This window comes from Giraffa tippelskirchi, chromosome X (assembly GCF_054371585.1).
Source record: "Giraffa tippelskirchi isolate mGirTip1 chromosome X, T2T-mGirTip1v1.2.pri, whole genome shotgun sequence".
NCBI classification, from domain to species: Eukaryota; Metazoa; Chordata; class Mammalia; order Artiodactyla; family Giraffidae; genus Giraffa; species Giraffa tippelskirchi.
The window spans coordinates 6254290-6273137 of NC_137289.1; the positions used below are offsets into that span (position 1 = coordinate 6254290).

The 18848-nt window shown below is 42.7% G+C and overlaps 1 protein-coding gene across 4 annotated transcripts in view; it reads right to left on the reverse strand.

Annotated features, from left to right (window-relative positions):
• AFF2 (ALF transcription elongation factor 2) overlaps positions 1 to 18848 on the reverse strand; it is a 523475-nt gene that overhangs the window by 87801 nt on the left and 416826 nt on the right. For all 4 annotated transcript variants that reach the window (XM_081563763.1, XM_081563762.1, XM_081563761.1 and 1 more), the window contains one exon: positions 4462 to 4499. In XM_081563763.1, coding sequence (XP_081419889.1) covers positions 4462 to 4499 — 38 coding nt within the window. The remainder of the gene's footprint in view (positions 1 to 4461; positions 4500 to 18848) is intronic.

The following is an 18848-nucleotide window of genomic DNA, read 5'->3' on the forward strand; positions in this document are numbered from 1 at the left end:
ACTTTGTTAACGTGTAAATGCAAGGAAGAATTTTACGCTTGATAACTGCTTCTCCTTCCACCCCCTTCTCTCTCTCTTTTGGTAACAGATGTCAACCTCGGTTAGATTCAACTCAACTTATTAGTGCATGGCTTTTAGCCAAAAGCAATTCACATTTGCAGAAGTGTACTATCACATATGTCTTAATAACAGAAATGTGTTTTTTTAAAAAATTGTATGTGATAAGTCACATATGGTAAAAGAAATCTGTACATCTCTCAGGCCTTACTTCCACAATGAAGCTTGAAGATAATTGCTGCAGAATGTTCACATACAAGTGAAAGTCTCTCTGACACATTAAAGAGGCACAGTTTGGACATACTAATCAAGCTTTGATACCGGCATGGTTCCAATTAACTGATAAGTACACCAGTATCTCTTGTCCTGATCACTGATCTTAAGAATGCACAATTTTGATTCTTATCCTCAGAGGTAATACTGAATGTTTCAAGGTAAAGTCATTAGTGTATCCAGGTACATTATGTGCTTATATTCACTAAGCATATACTTAATTTCTTCTTTGTATGGAGTGTAATTAACATGTACCACCCTCTCCCTATGGTGATGAAAGAAGCTTACAACCATGAAGTTATTAAAAAGAAATTAAACAAGTGGTTGAGAAATAGGGAGGGAGGAGGTGAACCTTTAGAGAAGAAAATATGCAAACTAAATAATATTGTGAATCATTTACCCTCACTTGAACTGAAAGCTTACTCAGCCTTAGTTAAATCTTGGGAAGTAGTACAATTTTAGAAAATGCCTTTTGCAAGATATCCATCTACACACAACTTGGAAGACTACCAATATACTGTAGCTATGTGTTTACTAGTTTCTGAGGCATCACTGTCCCATGAATGGATCTCATATCCATGATGATCTTCAAAGATCTTGAATTTGGAGTTCTTTCTATACTCTGAATGAGGATTAGGTGATACATTGGCCCCAGAAAGTCCTGAACACAAGATGAGGGCTCAGTAAATATAGTACCTACTCAATGTTTTTGGAGAAGGAAATGGTGACCCACTCCACTGTTCCTGCCTGGAAAATCCCATGGACAGAAGAGCCTGGTAGGCTACAGTTCATGGGGTCACAAAGAGTCAGACATGACTGAGCAATTGAGCACTCAGTGTTTTAGAGGGCAAAAAGAGAAAGGGTTCATAGTTTAACACTCACCATCATAGAAAAGCTTACACGTGCATTTTTGTCTACCTGACTAACCAGAGCAGGGGTCAGCAAACTGTAAAGAGCCAGATAGGAAATATTTTTGGTTTGGTGGTTTGCACAGTCTCAATTCTGCCACTGTAACACAAATGGAGCTACAGACAATTTGGGAACAAATGAGTGTAGCTGTGTGCCATAAAACTTCTTTTATGGACACTGAAATTTGAATTTAATATAATTTTTACATGTCATCAAACAGTCTTCTTTTGAATTTTTCCCCACCACTTGCCAAACTCTGCACCACACATAATGATCATCTGTACCTATCTGTATTCTTCCTAAGTTGTAAAGGATGCCTCTAGACCTCCACTTTTCCAACAAAGCTGAACATTCTTTCCAATGTATGCCCCCACAAACGATTGTGTGTTAATTCTCGTATACAAGATCAAGCCAATAACTAGTCAGAGGCAATGTAGTTAGTATAAACCAGAGCAATGTGGTAATATTTTACATGTGGCATGAGTCAGAAGACTCTTGAGAGTCGCTTGGATAGCAAGGAGATCAAACAAGTCAATGCTAAAGAAAATCAACCCTGAATATTCATTGGAAGGACTGATGGTGAAGCTGAAGCTCCAATGCTTTGGCCACTTGATGTGAAGAGCTGACTCACTGGAAAAGACCCTGATGCTGGGAGAGATTGAGGGCAGGAGGAGAACGGGATGATGGAAGATGAGGTGGTTGGATGGGATCATCTACACAATGGACATGAGCTTGAGCAAACTCAGGGAGATGGTGAAGGACAGGGAAGTCTGGCATGCTGCAGTCCATGGGTTCACAGAGTCAGACACGATTTAGTAACTGAACAACATGAGTCAGAAGAGACGGGTTCCTGAAAGGACTGCTTTCTGGGACACACCCAATTTGTTTACTTGTCTATTAATTCAAAAAACACATATCAAATCCTAACCCTACTTAGGGTCACATGCATTATGTCTGACTGAGACATATTAGAAACGTAAAGAGGACTGCCATACACAAAACTTTTTAAAGCCTTGTTTCTGCTCTGACGTCAGGTAGTGTAATTGAACCATTCTCTGAGCTGAGATTCTTGTCCCTGAGCTGAGGTCTTGAAGAAGCCTCTCTTTTTAGAGTACTCAGATGGTTGTGGCTAGGCAACTGAATTAGGTAGCAGGTATTAGGTACCAAACACAAGACACTCCAACTCACACTGAGTGGTATCTTACTTAATTAGAAGAAAATTCTAAACACCTACTAGTTGGTTGTGATTTAGGCTTATTACTACACAGATTTTCAAATATATTTAAAATTAAAATACTGTTTTATGTTCTATTAGTAATCCTTTGGCTCTTCTACTTTTCCTGTTTTCTCTTTACAACATTCCTTAAAGTGCTAGACATTAGATAGAGTCTGTACTGTGAATTAACCAGAACTCATAAAAAATGTAATTATCTGTAGGGTAGAATTCTCACAAGGAACAGACAGAAAACTGGTCCTACTTCCAGGCCATTCGAGTGTGATTAAATGCAGCCTGTATGTTGTCAATGGGCTGTCTTGTGCATGCAAAGATGGAGCTTGGGATTCACTTCCTATTGGGCAGGATTGAACTTGGAGATGTTTGTCCCACTGAGGGCCAGATTTACACTCCTCCAGTCCCTGCCCCATCCCTTGTGACTTAGGGCATGCAACTGCCTGTGGGTGGACTGGAGGAAGGGGTGCAGTCAGACTGTGGGAAAGAAGATCACTAATGGCCCACTGAGGGACTCAAGTTCTGGCCTTGGCCTCATTAGCACCATCCTCTAATCCACAGAGCTTGCCTGCCACGGGCTCGCAGTAGAGAAGCCTTCCAGGCATAGACAGAAAAGAAATCAGGCTGAAGAGAAGACTTCACCCCCTACCAAACAACCAGACAACAATTCGGTTACTAAAAATGCTCCCATAAGACAATTACAGCAAAATACATCTCCAGACCACAGATAGCCCTCCAGAGGCTACAAAAGGCTGATAAGGAATATTCTGAGGCCTCAGAAAACAAAATTTAAACACAAAGTACAAAAGAAAACCTTTTGGAAAAATGAATCGGAACTTGCATTTAATGGTGTGCTAAACACTACCCTGGTGACTTAGAAAAGTTAATTATTTTTACAAAACACAAGCAGCCCTTGTCATTGGCATTAGCTGATCCATTCTCCCAGAAACTATTAAAAATCCAATGCAGTCCCAACTACATAACTATATATATCCAACCCTATCAATAGTAACATTAAATGTGAATGGATTTAACAATCTAGCCAAAAGGCAGAGACTGCCAGACTTGGGGGGGGGGAAACAAGATTTAACTATATGCCATCCACAGGAGACACACTTTATATTAAAAGCTACAAATTAAAAAAATAAATCAATGCACTCCCATTTCTGCATTTGGTATCTGCTATAGTAGAAGTTGGCTAGCGTAAATTAACACGTTGTAGTTCCTAGAGATGTGATGTTACTCAACCCGTAGTAACCCAGCAAATAGAGCAGGTCTTCCCTAGGCCACATGCTGGTGGAACTGGTATGCATCATAACATGGTAATCAGATGTCATGAAGCCAAATGACAAGACTGACATCTTTAATTTGAAAGTCTCCCTTCTGGAGGAGACAGGATGTCCAAGATGCACTATATTTAAAAGACTGCTGTGAAGCTTGTTTATAATTTAAGAGTGTCTCATAAAATGCCTTGGAAATAACTCTCTGTTAGCTAGAAAAATCTTCAGTTAAATATATTTTTATGAGCTTTTCATTAACAGAGTGCCGAGGCCTTGATGCCGAGGTGCCAAAGCTCCCCATGTGGCTGGAAATCACTTGGCACATTTTCAGTCACTTACGTCTCTGTCATAGGTCCAAGGTTTGCAATTAAAAATGTAATCTTTTTAGCATGTGCAAAACCTAAAGGCTTGAAGTACTATGCATTGAATATGATTATAATAGCATTTGGCAGCTATTCATGGATGGCATATATTAATTTATGTAAACCAGGCATAACTTGGAGCACTTCCTCATCAGGACCACAGGCAAAATTGAAAAGCTGGTCCCTGCTCATTGAAGTTTTTTTTTTTTTTCTCCTGCTTGTTTTTGTTTTTGTTTTTAAATTGTCACGAATAGAGATGAACTAAAAATCAAGATCTCTTTTATGACCTTTTTTCACATGCTTGGAGTCCATTCAAATTAACATTTCCAACTAATAAAAAAAAATTACTTACTTCACGGCATTATTCTTGGGTCTTGCCTTTTCAACAGCCTGTGAACAGAAGAAAAAAATGCAATTAGACAACATTAGCAGGCATAATCTTTGCAACTAGTTACCAAAACAATAAGCAATATAAAATGCTCTTCAGAAACATGAGGAGTTAACCGAGGCAGGCTGCTGGAGATAAGCAGACCAGAGGCACAGAAAGCAATTTCCCTCTCCTGGGGAGCGTGGTTACTGGTCCAAGTGCAGCCTTCAAACACAGGCAAGCACGGCCACGGTTGCCTGGGAAGTTCAGCAGTGCCCGCGTGAGTGGGCCCTTAGGCTCACGACTCCATCCTCCTCTTCCCATCTTTCCCTCCCATTTTTTTTTAAACCTGAGCCCTGTGATTCTGGAAAACAGAGGTCATGAAGAACTCCCCCACTCTACTTTATCCTTTCATGTTCTGGAAAACAGCTAATTTCAAAGGACCACACTGCCATCCACATGCTGAGACTCAGTTCCATCCTTCCTCCTGACTCCCCTAAATTTCCTGGATGGTTTGCCTTTCTGTTTGGTCTGACCATCTGTTGATCACTGTAAAGGGACTGACTGATGACTTACAGAGATCTTGTCTCTTGGGTAAAAGAGAACAGAGACTCTGGTTTATTGTTTCTTTTTTTCTGTTTGTGTGTTTTCAGCTCAAATAAATTGAGATATATACCCACTAAGGAGAGACCAGGTCTTTGAAATGGACCTGTGAACTTTATTTATGCTTGACTCATGACTGAAATTTTAGAATGAAAACTATAAGTTCTCTGTGTCTTTCTGTATGTTTTTATGTCTGTAATTCAGAAAAGTCTTTCCCTCTAATTACGTGAATATGTAATACTTTCCTACCTCTGGATAATACTAATCAATTAGATTTTAAATCCCTTACACTAAAGGAGCTCTATTGTGACTGACTTAGAGATAAATATTCATATAATTGGCCATTCCCGATACTTCAGAGGGGCTTCCCAGGTGACTCAGCTGGTAAAGAATCTGCCTGCAGTGAAGGAGACAGATGCCTGTTTGCTCCCTGGGTCAAGAAGATCCCCTGAAGGACTAAATGGCAACCCACTCCAGTATTCTTGCCTAGAAAATCCCATGGACAGAGGAGTCTGGCAGGCCACAGTCCATGGAGTCACAAAGAGTCAGACACGACTGAGTGACCAGCATGCAGGCGCACACATCATATTTCAGAAATATCCTCCTCCTCCGCATGTACCTGCTTGGCTTATGACAGGATGGGGAGGGAAGCACATAGGGAATGGTCATGGGTAGATCTGGGGATTTTTAGATCTAGGATGGGAACTTCTATACCCTGCATTGCTCCAGCCACCTGGCTGCACCTGTCTGGTGATAGAAAGGCCAAAATACCCATTTCTAAAATCATTTTTATTAGCAGATATCACAAAAGGTTAAGAGCTTACAGACAGCTCGGATCAATTTCCTTCCATGGAACCTTTAAGAAAACACACACCAAATCACTGAAATGAGGAAATCTCTGGGCTTCTTGGCCTGCGTCCCTTAGACATGGAGCCTGGTCCCACTTTATTGCTGAACCCATTGATCTGTGTACAGTCCATTTATCATTCATGAAAAGAGCTAGTGATCTTCACAGTATATTAGAAGAAACAACTCAGATCATCTGTCAACAGCCCTCTTATTTCTGTTTCCCTCTCCACAGGGATTGCATCTCCTTCGATTCTTCTGGAATTAAAATGTTGCTAAGCAACACAGCTGGGGGCGCTGATGGCAGAATGGCTACAGTCTATCAAACTGTTTAAGCACCTGGAGGGTTTTAGTGATGATTTTTTTTTATACTTCTGTAGCATAATTATGTAATCAGAACCAAACTTGTACTCCCCCAGACTCTTTCAGACTGTAGAAATAACATTCAGAATGGTGAGCGTTGAAGGAGTGGTTTGCCAACCTCGGGGTTCTTTAGACCCTTTTAAAAGGTATCCACTTAGAGACCTTTATATTCGTGAACCCTGGAGGTGGGTGATGGCTAAGAGATGAAGAGAATACTGTTACAAATTAGAAGGCAGAAGCAACCATGTGTAACAGAGACGATTTATAATCTAAAATTGGATTGACATTCTGAGTGACCAGTGCATAAGCATATCGAACCTTTCAATCCATAACAACAACCCAATGCACTTGGAAGCAATTTTTTGCAATCGATGTGAACCACTCTGAGGGATCCAAACTGTGGAAAGCACAGAGGGAAGTGCTTACTGGCTAGATTGCTCTCTCCACATTTGAATTCCCCTCTTCCCCTCCTGGTCACCTCAACCCACCACCCCCACCTCATCTCTCCATGTAACTCAGTGAACCTTTCTGGGTATCCCTCACTGTGGAGAATCTTTTCACCATTAACCTAAAAGTTTTATTATTGAGGCAGTATGGAAGGAGAAGTCTTGAGGCTACTGCAAGAATAAGACTGAAAGCCAGGCGAAACATTAATTTACAAGAGACCATCCAATAGCCTCCATATATACACTGAAACCAAGCTCCAACCCAAGAGCCAATAAGTTCCAGAGCAAGACATACCACACAAATTCTCTAGCAACGCAGGAACATAGCCCTGAGCATCAATATACAGGCTGCCCAGAGGCACACCAAATCCATAGACATCTCAAAAATTAATACTGGTCACTCCATTGCACTCTAGAGAGCAGAAATCCAGCTCCACCCACCAGAACACCGACACAAGCTCCCCCAACCAGGAAGCCTTGACAAGCCACCTGTCCAACCCCAACCGCAGTGAGGAACCTCCACAATAAAGAGGAACTTCATACTACCAGAATACAGAAGGGCCACGCCTAACACAGCAATCTAAACAAGATGAAAAGGCAGAGAAATACTCAGCAAGTAAAGGAAAATGAGAAATGCCCACAAAGCCAAACAAAAGAGGAGGAGATAGGGAATCTATCTGAAAAAGAATTTAGAATAATGATAATAAAAATGATCCAAAATCTTGAAAGCAAAATGGAGTTACAGATAAATAGTCTGGAGACAAAGATTGAGAAGATGCAAGAAATGTTTATCAAGGACTTAGAAGAAATAAAAAGGAGTCAATATAGAATGAATAATGAAATAAAGGAGATAAAAGACACTCTGGAGGGAACCAACAGTAGAATAATGGAGGCAGAAGATAGGATAAGTGAGGTAGAAGATAGAATGATGGAAATAAACGAAGCAGAGAGGAAAAAAGAAAAAAGAATCAAAAGAAATGAGGAAAACCTCCGGGACCTCTGGGATAATATAAAACGCCCCAACATTCGAATCATAGGAGTCCCAGAAGAAGAAGATAAAAGGAAAGGCCATGAAAAAATACTCGAGGAGATAATAGTTGAAAATTTCCCTAAAATGAGGAAAGAAATAGTCACAGAAGTCCAAGAAACCCAGAGAGTTCCAAACAGGATAAACCCAAGGCAAAACACCCCAAGACACATATTAATCAAATTAACAAAGATCAAACACAAAGAACAAATATTAAAAGCAGCAAGGGAAAAACAACAGATAACACACAAGGGGATCCCCATAAGGATAACAGCTGATCTTTCAATAGAAACCCTTCAGGCTAGAAGGGAATGGCAGGACATACTTAAAGTAATGAAAGAGAATAATCTACAACCCAGATTACTGTACCCAGCAAGGATCTCATTCAGATATGAAGGAGAATTCAAAAGCTTTACAGACAAGCAAGAGCTGAGGGAATTCAGCACCACCAAACCAGCTCTCCAACAAATGCTAAAGGATCTTCTCTAAACAGGAAACACAGAAAGGATGTTTCAAAACGAATTCGAAATAACAAAGTAAATGGCAACGGGTTCATACTTATCAATAATTACCTTAAATGTAAATGGGTTGAATGCCCCAACCAAAAGACAAAGGATGGCTGAATGGATACAAAAACAAGACCCCTATATATGCTGTCTACAAGAGACCCACCTCAAAACTAGGGACACACACAGGCTGAAAGTGAAGGGATGGAAAAACATATTTCATGCAAACGGAGACCAAAAGAAAGCAGGAGTCGCAATACTCATTTCAGATAAAACAGACTTTAAAATAAAGGCTGTGAAAAGGGACAAAGAAGGACACTACATAAAGATCAAAGGATCAATCCAAGAAGAAGACGTAACAATCATAAATATATATGCACCCAACATAGGAGCACCACAATATATAAGGCAAATACTAACAAGTATGAAAGGGGAAATTAACAATAACACAATAATAGTGGGAGACTTTAATACTCCACTCACGCATATGGATAGATCAACTAAACAGAAAATTAACAAGGAAACACAAGCTTTAAATGATACAATAGACAAATTAGATTTAATTGATATTTACAGGACTTTCCACCCCAAAATAATCAATTTTACCTTTTTCTCAAGTGCACGTGGAACCTTCTCCAGGATAGATCACATCCTGGGCCATAAATCTAGCCTTGGTAAATTCAAAAAAATTGAAATCATCCCAGCCATCTTCTCTGACCACAATGCAGTAAGATTAGACCTCAATTACAGGAAAAAAACTATTAAAAATTCCAACATATGGAGGCTAAACAACACGCTTCTGAATAACCAACAAATCACAGAAGAAATCAAAAAAGAAATAAAATTATGCATAGAAACGAATGAAAATGAAAACACAACAACCCAAAACCTATGGGACACTGTAAAAGCAATACTAAGGGGAAGGTTCACAGCAATACAGGCGTACCTCAAGAAACAAGAAAAAAATCAAATAAATCAACTAACTCTACACCTAAAGCAACTAGAGAAGGAAGAAATGAAGAAACCCAGGGTCAGTTGAAGGAAAGAAATCTTAAAAATTAGGGCAGAAATAAATGCAAAAGAAACAAAAGAGACCATAGCAAAAATCAACAAAATTAAAAGCTGGTTTTTCGAGAAGATAAACAAAATTGACAAGCCATTAGCCAGTCTCATCAAGAAACAAAGGGAGAAGAATCAGATCAACAAAATTAGAAATGAAAATGGAGAGATCACAACAGACTCCACAGAAATACAAAGGATCATAAGAGACTACTACCAACAGCTATATGCCAATAAAAAGGACAACTTGGAAGAAATGGACAAATTCTTAGAAAAGTATAACTTTCCAAAACTGAACCAGGAAGAAATAGAAGATCTTAACAGACCCATCACAAGCACGGAAATCGAAACTGTAATCAGAAATCTTCCAGCAAACAAAAGCCCAGGACCAGACGGCTTCACAGTGGAATTCTACCAAAAATTTAGAGAAGAGCTAACACCTATCCTACTCAAACTCTTCCAGAAAATTGCAGAAGATGGTAAACTTCCAAACTCATTCTATGAGGCCACCATCACCCTAATTCCAAAACCAGACAAAGATGTCACAAAAAAGGAAAACTACAGGCCAATATCACTGATGAACATAGATGCAAAAATCCTTAATAAAATTCTAGCCAACAGAATCCAACATCATATTAAAAAGATCATACATCATGACCAAGTGGGCTTTATCCCAGGAATGCAAGGTTTTTTTAACATCCGCAAATCAATCAATGTAATACACCACATTAACAAATTGAAAGAAAAAAACCATATGGTTATCTCAATAGATGCAGAAAAAGCCTTTGACAAAATTCAGCATCCATTTATGATAAAAACCCTCCAGAAAGCAGGAATAGAAGGAACATACCTCAACATAATAAAAGCTATATATGACAAACCCATAGCAAACATTAACCTCAATGGTGAAAAATTGAAAGCATTTCCCCTAAAGTCAGGAACAAGGCAAGGATGCCCACTTTCACCACTACTGTTCAACATAGTTTTGGAAGTTTTGGCCACAGCAATCAGAGCTGAAAAAGAAATAAAAGGAATACAGATAGGAAAAGAAGAAGTAAAACTCTCACTGTTTGCAGATGACATGATCCTCTACATAGAAAACCCTAAAGACTCTACTAGAAAATTACTAGAGTTGATCAATGAATATAGTAAAGTTGCAGGATATAAAATTAACACACAGAAATCCCTAGCATTCCTATACTCCAATAATGAGAAAACAGAAAGAGAAATTAAGGAAACAATACCATTCACCATTGCAACAAAAAGAATAAAATACTTAGGAATATATCTACCTAAAGAAACAAAAGACTTTTATATAGAAAACTATAAAACAGTGATGAAAGAAATCAAAGAGGACACAAACAGATGGAGAAATATACCGTGTTCATGGATTGGAAGAATTAATATAGTGAAAATGAGTATACTACCCAAAGCAATCTATAGAGTCAATGCAATCCCTATCAAGCTACCAATGGTATTTTTCACAGAACTAGAACAAATCATCTCACAATTTGTATGGAAATATAAGAAACCTCGAATAGCCAAAGCAATCTTGAGGAAGAAGAATGGAACTGGAGGAATCAACCTGCCTGACTTCAGGCTCTACTACAAAGCCACAGTCATCAAGACAGTATGGTACTGGCACAAAGATAGAAATATAGATCAATGGAACAAAATAGAAAGCCCAGAGATAAACCCACGCACCTATGGACACCTTATCTTCGACAAAGGAGGCAAGAATATACAATGGAGAAAAGACAATCTCTTTAACAAGTGGTGCTGGGAAAACTGGTCAACCACTTGTAAAAGAATGAAACTAGAACACTTCCTAACACCGTACACAAAAATAAACTCAAAATGGATTAAAGATCTAAACGTAAGACCAGAAACTATAAAACTCCTAGAGGAAAACATAGGCAAAACACTCTCCGACATAAATCACAGCAGGATCCTCCATGACCCACCTCCCAGAATATTGGAAATAAAAGCAAAAATAAACAAATGGGACCTAATTAAAATTAAAAGCTTCTGCACAACAAAGGAAACTATAAGCAAGGTGAAAAGACAGCCTTCAGAATGGGAGAAAATAATAGCAAATGAAGCAACAGACAAACAATTAATCTCAAAAATATGCAAGCAACTTCTGCAGCTGAATTCCAGAAAAATAAACGACCCAATCAAAAAATGGGCCAAAGAACTAAACAGACATTTCTCCAAAGAAGACATACAGATGGCTAACAAACACATGAAAAGATGCTCAACATCACTCATTATTAGAGAAATGCAAATCAAAACCACAATGAGGTATCATTTCACACCAGTCAGAATGGCTGCTATCCAAAAGTCTACAAGAAATAAATGCTGGAGAGGGTGTGGAGAAAAGGGAACCCTCTTACACTGTTGGTGGGAATGCAAACTAGTACAGCCACTATGGAGAACAGTGTGGAGATTCCTTAAAAAACTGGGAATAGAACTGCCATATGACGCAGCAATCCCACTGCTGGGCATATACACCGAGGAAACCAGAATTGAAAGAGACGCATGTACCCCAATGTTCATCGCAGCACTGTTTACAATAGCCAGGACATGGAAGCAACCTAGATGTCCATCAGCAGACGAATGGATAAGGAAGCTGTGGTACATATACACAATGGAATATTACTCAGCCATTAAAAAAAATACATTTGAATCGGTTCTACTGAGATGGATGAAACTGGAGCCCATTATACAGAGTGAAGTAAGCCAGAAAGAAAAACAATACAGTATACTAATGCATATATATGGAATTTGAAAGATGGTAACGATAACCCTATATGCGAGACAGAATAAGAGACACAGATGCATAGAACAATTTTATGGACTCTGAGGGAGAAGGTGAGGGTGGGACGTTCTGGGAGAATAGCATTGAAACATGTATATTATCATATGTGAAACAGAACACCATTCCATGTTCGATGCATGAGACAAGGGCTCAGGGCCGGGGCAATGGGATGACCCAGAGGGAGGGGATGGGGAGGGAGGTGGGTGGGGGGTCCATGAAGGGGAACGCATGTAAACCCATGGCTGATTCATGTCAATGTATGGCAAAAACTATTACAATATTGTAAATTAATTAGCCCCCAACTAAAATAAATAAATTTATATAAAAAAAAAAAGCAAAAGATAGGCAATGAGCTATATGTGGAAAGAATGCTATGCTAGAAATCCACAAACCTGGGTTCTATTACCAGGTTCACCATTTCCTAATCATGACATTTCCATCATCATAACATTAGTGATGCAGTTAACATCAGTGAACTTCAGTTTCCTCATTTTAAAAATGAAGACCATCATTCCTGCCTTGTCTACACCAAGGGTGGTTGTGAGTAGCCAACATCAATGACACTAGTTCTAGAAAGCACAGCATACTAAGCAAAAAGGTGCATCTTGATTGTGACTGTATTCCATACAGGTATCGGTGCATACATTTTTATTTTAACTGAACTATAGTTGATTTACAATGTCATCTTAGTTTCAGGTGGACAGTAAAGTAGTTCGGGTATATATTATTTTCAGATATTTTTTCATTAGCGTTTATCACAGGATATTGCATAGAGTTCCCTGTGCTACACGGTAGGTCCTTGTCGTTTACCTATTTTATATCCAGCAGTGTGTATCTGTTCATCTCAAACTCCTTATTTATCCCTCCCATGGATTCATGTTTTTTTACAGCCAGAGAGTTGATGGGCGTTCTGACCACTGACCAGGTTGCAGTATCAAATCTATGCAGTTAATCCAACTAGGATTATAGAAGCCATTCTGCTCCTCTCTCCATATCAAGAGTAGTTCTGGGGTTAACAGAATGCTTCTGTCTGCAAAGTCCTACTGGAGAAAGACTTTGATGTGTTTAGATCCTGCCAGACCTAGCCCAGCAGGAGAGAGGGCCCTCTACCTTCACACAGGCCTCTTAACCTTGCTGGGGTTCATGTTGGTGGTAGAGAGGTCAGGACAGCTGAGATGCTGTTGGGGCACAAGTGCATGCCACGCCCCTCACTCTCTCTCCCCCCCTACAAGAAAGCCTAGGAAGCATCATTTTTTTCCGGGTGACCCTTCCTTTAGTTGTCCCTCCTCTCATGGGCTTCCCTGGTAGCTCAGTTGGTAAAGAATCCGCCTGCAATGCAGGGGACCCCGGTTCAATTCCTGAGTCAGGAAGATCCGCTTGAGAAGGGAAAGGCTACCCACTCCAGGATTCTGGCCTGGAGATTTCCATGGACTGTACAGTCCATGGGGGCGCAAACAGTCAGACATGACTGAGCAACGTTCACTTTCACTTTCCTTTCAAACCTTACTCCATCAGGAGGGCTCTTTGCTTTTGCACTAACATTTGACCCTGAGGTTGGGAAGCCCCAGGGATGAACTTCCTCCATGATATAGGAGCTCAAGAAATTATATTCCCAGGGAGAAGAACTTGTCTCCTTCCAAGGAGTGCTCATGAGCTAATTCTTCCATCATTACCAGTGTTGTACTCTTGGTGGTATCCTGCTAAGCAGCAAATTTATTTCCTCAGGAGGGATGATGTGGCTAAGGACATGCTTAAGTTGCTCCCTCATTAAATCTAACTTCCTAAAAAGAACGGCCTTGTCTCTCTGTGAGGTAGAGAATCCTTTTGCTGCACCAAAGCTGAAGTGACTCAAGGACCACACTTAATTACATGAGCCATCAAATGTAGTTCTCATGAGAAAATAGAGAAAAGGAAAGAAAAAGGAAGGAAGGAAGGTGGCTCTCTATTGAGTCACATCCTCCTGTGTAGACAGAACATCATATTTCTTTAGGGAGACACATCTACCTAGAAGGCACTTAGGAAATTTGCTAGTCATCTTCTATATACTGACTGAACTTTGTCAAAATTCTTTGGTAAGGTTAATTCTGCCCTAGTTATTATATATCATGATGTGTTATTCTAGTCCAATAGACATGTATATTATATTCACAAAAACATTTAGAGAATCTTTTGGGGCTTTCAAGAAGCATGACCTCAACATTTATATCCAGACTTATGCCATTATACCCCCTGAGACTGACAGAAAACAAACTCAGTGCAGTATGTTTCCTGTTTGTTGAGACCGTCAAATTGAGCATGCAGAAGCCATGATTGAAGCCATGGATTCATTTTGCAAGTCTACAGAGTTGGTGACTGCTTTTCTTCTTAATCAATAACCATACTGTCAGTCAAGCATAAAATGTAATTCTATTACTATTACCCTACATGCCTTTTACATTCCCTGTTTATGTTTTTTTTTTTACTAGCAGATACACCCAAGTTACATCTATATAATACATTTCTTGATTAAAAAGTGAAAATTCAACCATTCAGATAATTTCAAATAACTGGATATTATACTTTATGGAAAAAAGAGAAATGCACAGTCAACTGCATTGGTTTTCTGTGTTTTATCTTTAACTTTTCATGGGGCTGCTCTGCGAGACCCAGCCATACTTTCATCTAATGGCATGTATTGGTAAATTGCATTGATTGCCTAAGTTCATAAGAGAAACTACTCTATGAACAAATGAACTCACCATTAGGGTATTCAGATGGTCAAAAATCAATACCTACAGAATTGGTTAAATCAATTAGAGAGACATATCCGGAGAGCACTTGCCCAAATATAAAAATGATTTGCTTAATTACAGCATTTAAATAGAGTTCACTGGAGTGAGTGAAATAGCAAGAGGCTTATGTCATATCCTATAGGCTGAGATATCAGCTGGCAGCATGCACACACAGCCAGGATTGCAGCTGAAGAGGAGAAAATGGCACTCAGCATTTCACAACACCCGCGTGCCTGCCTGAATTTCTGACACTACACCCAGGTATGGCAACACATCTTCCCTAGCTTTGGAGTATCAGGCTTCTCCCATTTTAATTTAATCCATTAAAAAAAAATTATTTGTTTACTTTTGGCTTGCTGGGTCTTCTCTAGTTGCAATGAGCGGGGGCTACTCTCTAGTTGTGGTGCTCGGGCTTCTCACTTCAGTGGCTTCTCTTGTTGTGGAGCACATGCCCTAGGCACTCAGGCTTCAAAAGTTGCAGCTCCCAGGGTCTAGAACCCAGGCTCAGTAGTTGTGGCTCATGGGCTTAGTTGCTCCACAGCATGTGCAATCCTCCTGGACCCGGGATCGAACCTGTGTCTCTGCTGCATTGGCAGGTGGATTCATTACGACTGAGCCATCAGGGAAGCCCTAATTCATTGTTTTTGATGCATATATAAGGCAGGCCTGTGCTGGACATGATGGGTGCAGGATTAGAATTTTGACAGATACTGGAAGAAATTTGTTCCAGATGTCTGGCACCTAACAGCCACTCAATAAACACAGACTGGGTAAAAGATCTGGGTCTGATTGTGGAGTCTGAGAGCCTGACTGCTCTGGTTATGAGAAAGTGCCAGTAGGTACTCAGCTCTGTGCAGAGGGAAAAAGAGCAAAAGCTGCGCTCCAGGATCACATGTATCTGGATCCATCCTGCAACTGCTCATGAGGCTCGACTTCACACCCCAGTGAAGAGGGAGTGCAGAGCAGACTGGACAGGGTACATGTCCATTCCTTCTTCACTTTTCCTGCAGCTATGGCCTCACTGGAGACCTATTATTTCTCATCAGGACAATAGTCCTGGCCTCTTCTTTGGGCCACATTGTATGCTCCCCTTTGATCATGAATCCTTCATGGCTTCCCAAGTCTCATTGAATTCTTGATCATCTTCACCCTCTCATGATCCTGCCAACACCAGTTGAATAGAGGCCTCATAGTGGGTCCTACCTGTCCTTACAGGTGTATTTCACCAACAGTGCAACCTCCAAGAGTTTTTTTCTTTTTTTTTTTTTTTTGTCCAAAGATGTCCATCTTTTTTGTCCATCTTGTCCAAAGATGATGTGATAACTGAATTCAGAAGTGCAAGCATTCCATGAAAGCTTGCTCCCTCCAGGCTGGCTCTTTTGCTGGATATAAAACCCTTCAGCAAGATTCACTTGTCAACTGGAGATCTTGTTTATACCTCAAGTTTTGGTATATTGTAACTTCATGAAAAATGCACTGTCTTTGGTGAAGAAGCACACTTCACTCCTGAGTCATCTATTGACACTAATCATTCTCCAAGTGGAGTAAATATGGAGACACGAGGCAGAGCATCTCAGTGTTGGCTTCTTTATTCTCCATATTAGAAGGACCAAGGTAAGTGGCATTCGATTACTCTGTTCTCCTGAGGTTTGGGGATTTGAAAACTCAATTTTCTTTTCCCTAACCAATCGAAGCCCTCTTGCCCTGATACTAAGGAGGCCCCCCCTTACAAAATGACCTGTGTCCTTTGCTGGGAGACACTCAAGACCTAATAGAGGCTTTCTCCTTACTATGTGTGACCAGGGAGATGGAAAGCGTATTTTTAGTGCATAATAGGTACCCAATAATACGTTTTCCAAAACCTACATGGGAATGAGTACTGATGACGCATTTTCAGTACTAGCATACTAGCCTTTCCAGGCTTTCTGTCCCTTTAGAGCGTATTCTACTCTGGGCAAAATGCTACAGCCATTTTTATTATCAATCTGTATTAGAAAACCCAGTAACCTTTCCACTCGAGTTTTTCCTTTGTTCTCATACTACGACCACACTCACAATGCTCTTACACCAGACGTGTATGGGCTCATCCCATATCAAGTACATTTCTGCAACACCAGCCGTGTATTCTACCATGTAACTCAATTCTGACACTGTCTACCGGGAGAGAGAATCACATACAACCAGTTAAGGGCTCAGTCTCATGAGACTGCCTCCCCTCACCTCAGATATCAGTTGCCAGCCCAAGTTGTCACCTGTGCTTCTGATCTATTGGCTTAGACACCAGAGGTTCCAATGGTCCCCTCCTTGGGTTTGATTAATTTGCTAGAGTGGCTCAGAGAACACAGGGAAACAGTGACTTATGTTTACCAGTTCAGTAAAGGATATGACAAAGGACACAGATGAACAGAGAGATGAAAAGAGACATAGGATGAGGTCTAGGAGGGTCCCACAGGTAGGAGCTTCTGTCCCTCTGGCACTGGAGCATGTCACACTTCATGTACATGGATGTGTTCATCCACCTGGAAAGTCTCTGAACCCCATTGTTGTTGTTTAGTTGCTCAGTTGTGTTCGAGTCTTTATGACCCCATGGACTGTATGTAGCCCACCAGGTTCCTCTGTTCATGGGATTGCCCCAGCAAGAATACTGGAATGGGTTGTTATTTCCTCCACCAGAGGATCTTCCAAAGCCAGGGATCTTCCAAAGCCAGGATCTTCCAAACCCGTCTCGCTTCTCGGCGCAGAAGTGAGACGGCTGCGACGGCTCGGCGCAGAAGTGAGACGGCTCGGCGCAGAAGCGAGACGGCTGCGACGGCTCGGCGCAGAAGCGAGACGGCTGCGACGGCTCGGCGCAGAAGCGAGACGGCTGCGACGGCTCGGCGCAGAAGCGAGACGGCTGCGACGGCTAGGCGCTGAAGCGAGCCGGCTGCGACGGCTCGGCGCAGAAGCGAGATGGCTCGGTGCAGAAGCGAGACGGCTCGGTGCAGAAGCGAGCCGGCTGCGACGGCTCGGCGCAGAAGTGAGACGGCTCGGCGCAGAAGCGAGCCGGCTGCGACGGCTCGGCGCAGAAGCGAGACGGCTCGGCGCAGAAGCGTGGCCGTCTGCGACGGCTCGGCGCAGAAGCGAGCCGGCTGTGACGGCTCGGCGCAGAAGCGAGACGGCTCGGCGCAGAAGCGTGGCCGTCTGCGACGGCTCGGCGCAGAAGCGAGACGGCTCGGCGCAGAAGCGAGACGGCTCGGTGCAGAAGCGTGGCCGTCTGCGACGGCTCGGCGCAGAAGCGAGACGGCTCGGCGCAGAAGCGAGACGGCTCGGTGCAGAAGCGAGCCGGCTGCGACGGCTCGGCGCAGAAGCGAGACGGCTCGGCGCAGAAGCGTGGCCGAGAGGAGCTAGGCCGGGCCGGGCGCCGGGGGCCGGGGGCCGGGGGCGGCGGCCGAGAGGGGCTAGGCCGGGCCGGGAGCCGGGGGCGGCGGCCGACAGGGGCTAGGCGGGGCCGGGGGGCCGGGGGGCCAGGGGCGGCGGCCAACAGGGGCTAGGTAGGGCCGGGGCCCGGGGGCCGGAGGCGGCCAACAGGGGCTAGGCGGGGCAGGGGGCCGGGGGCCGGAGGCCGACAGGGGCTAGGCGGGGCCGGGGGGCCGGGGGGCCGGGGGGCCGGGGGCGGCGGCCAACAGGGGCCAGGCGGGGCCGGGGCCCGGGGGCCGGAGGCGGCCAACAGGGTCTAGGCGGGGCCGGGGGCCGGGGGCCGGGGGCGGCCAACAGGGTCTAGGCGGGGCCGGGGCCCGGGGGCCGGAGGCGGCCAACAGGGTCTAGGCGGGGCCGGGGCCCGGGGCCCGGGGGTCGGAGGCGGTGGCCAACAGGGGCTAGGCGGGGCCTGGGCCCGGGGGTCGGGGGCAGCGGCCGACAGGGGCTAGGCGGGGCCTGGGCCCAGGGGTCGGG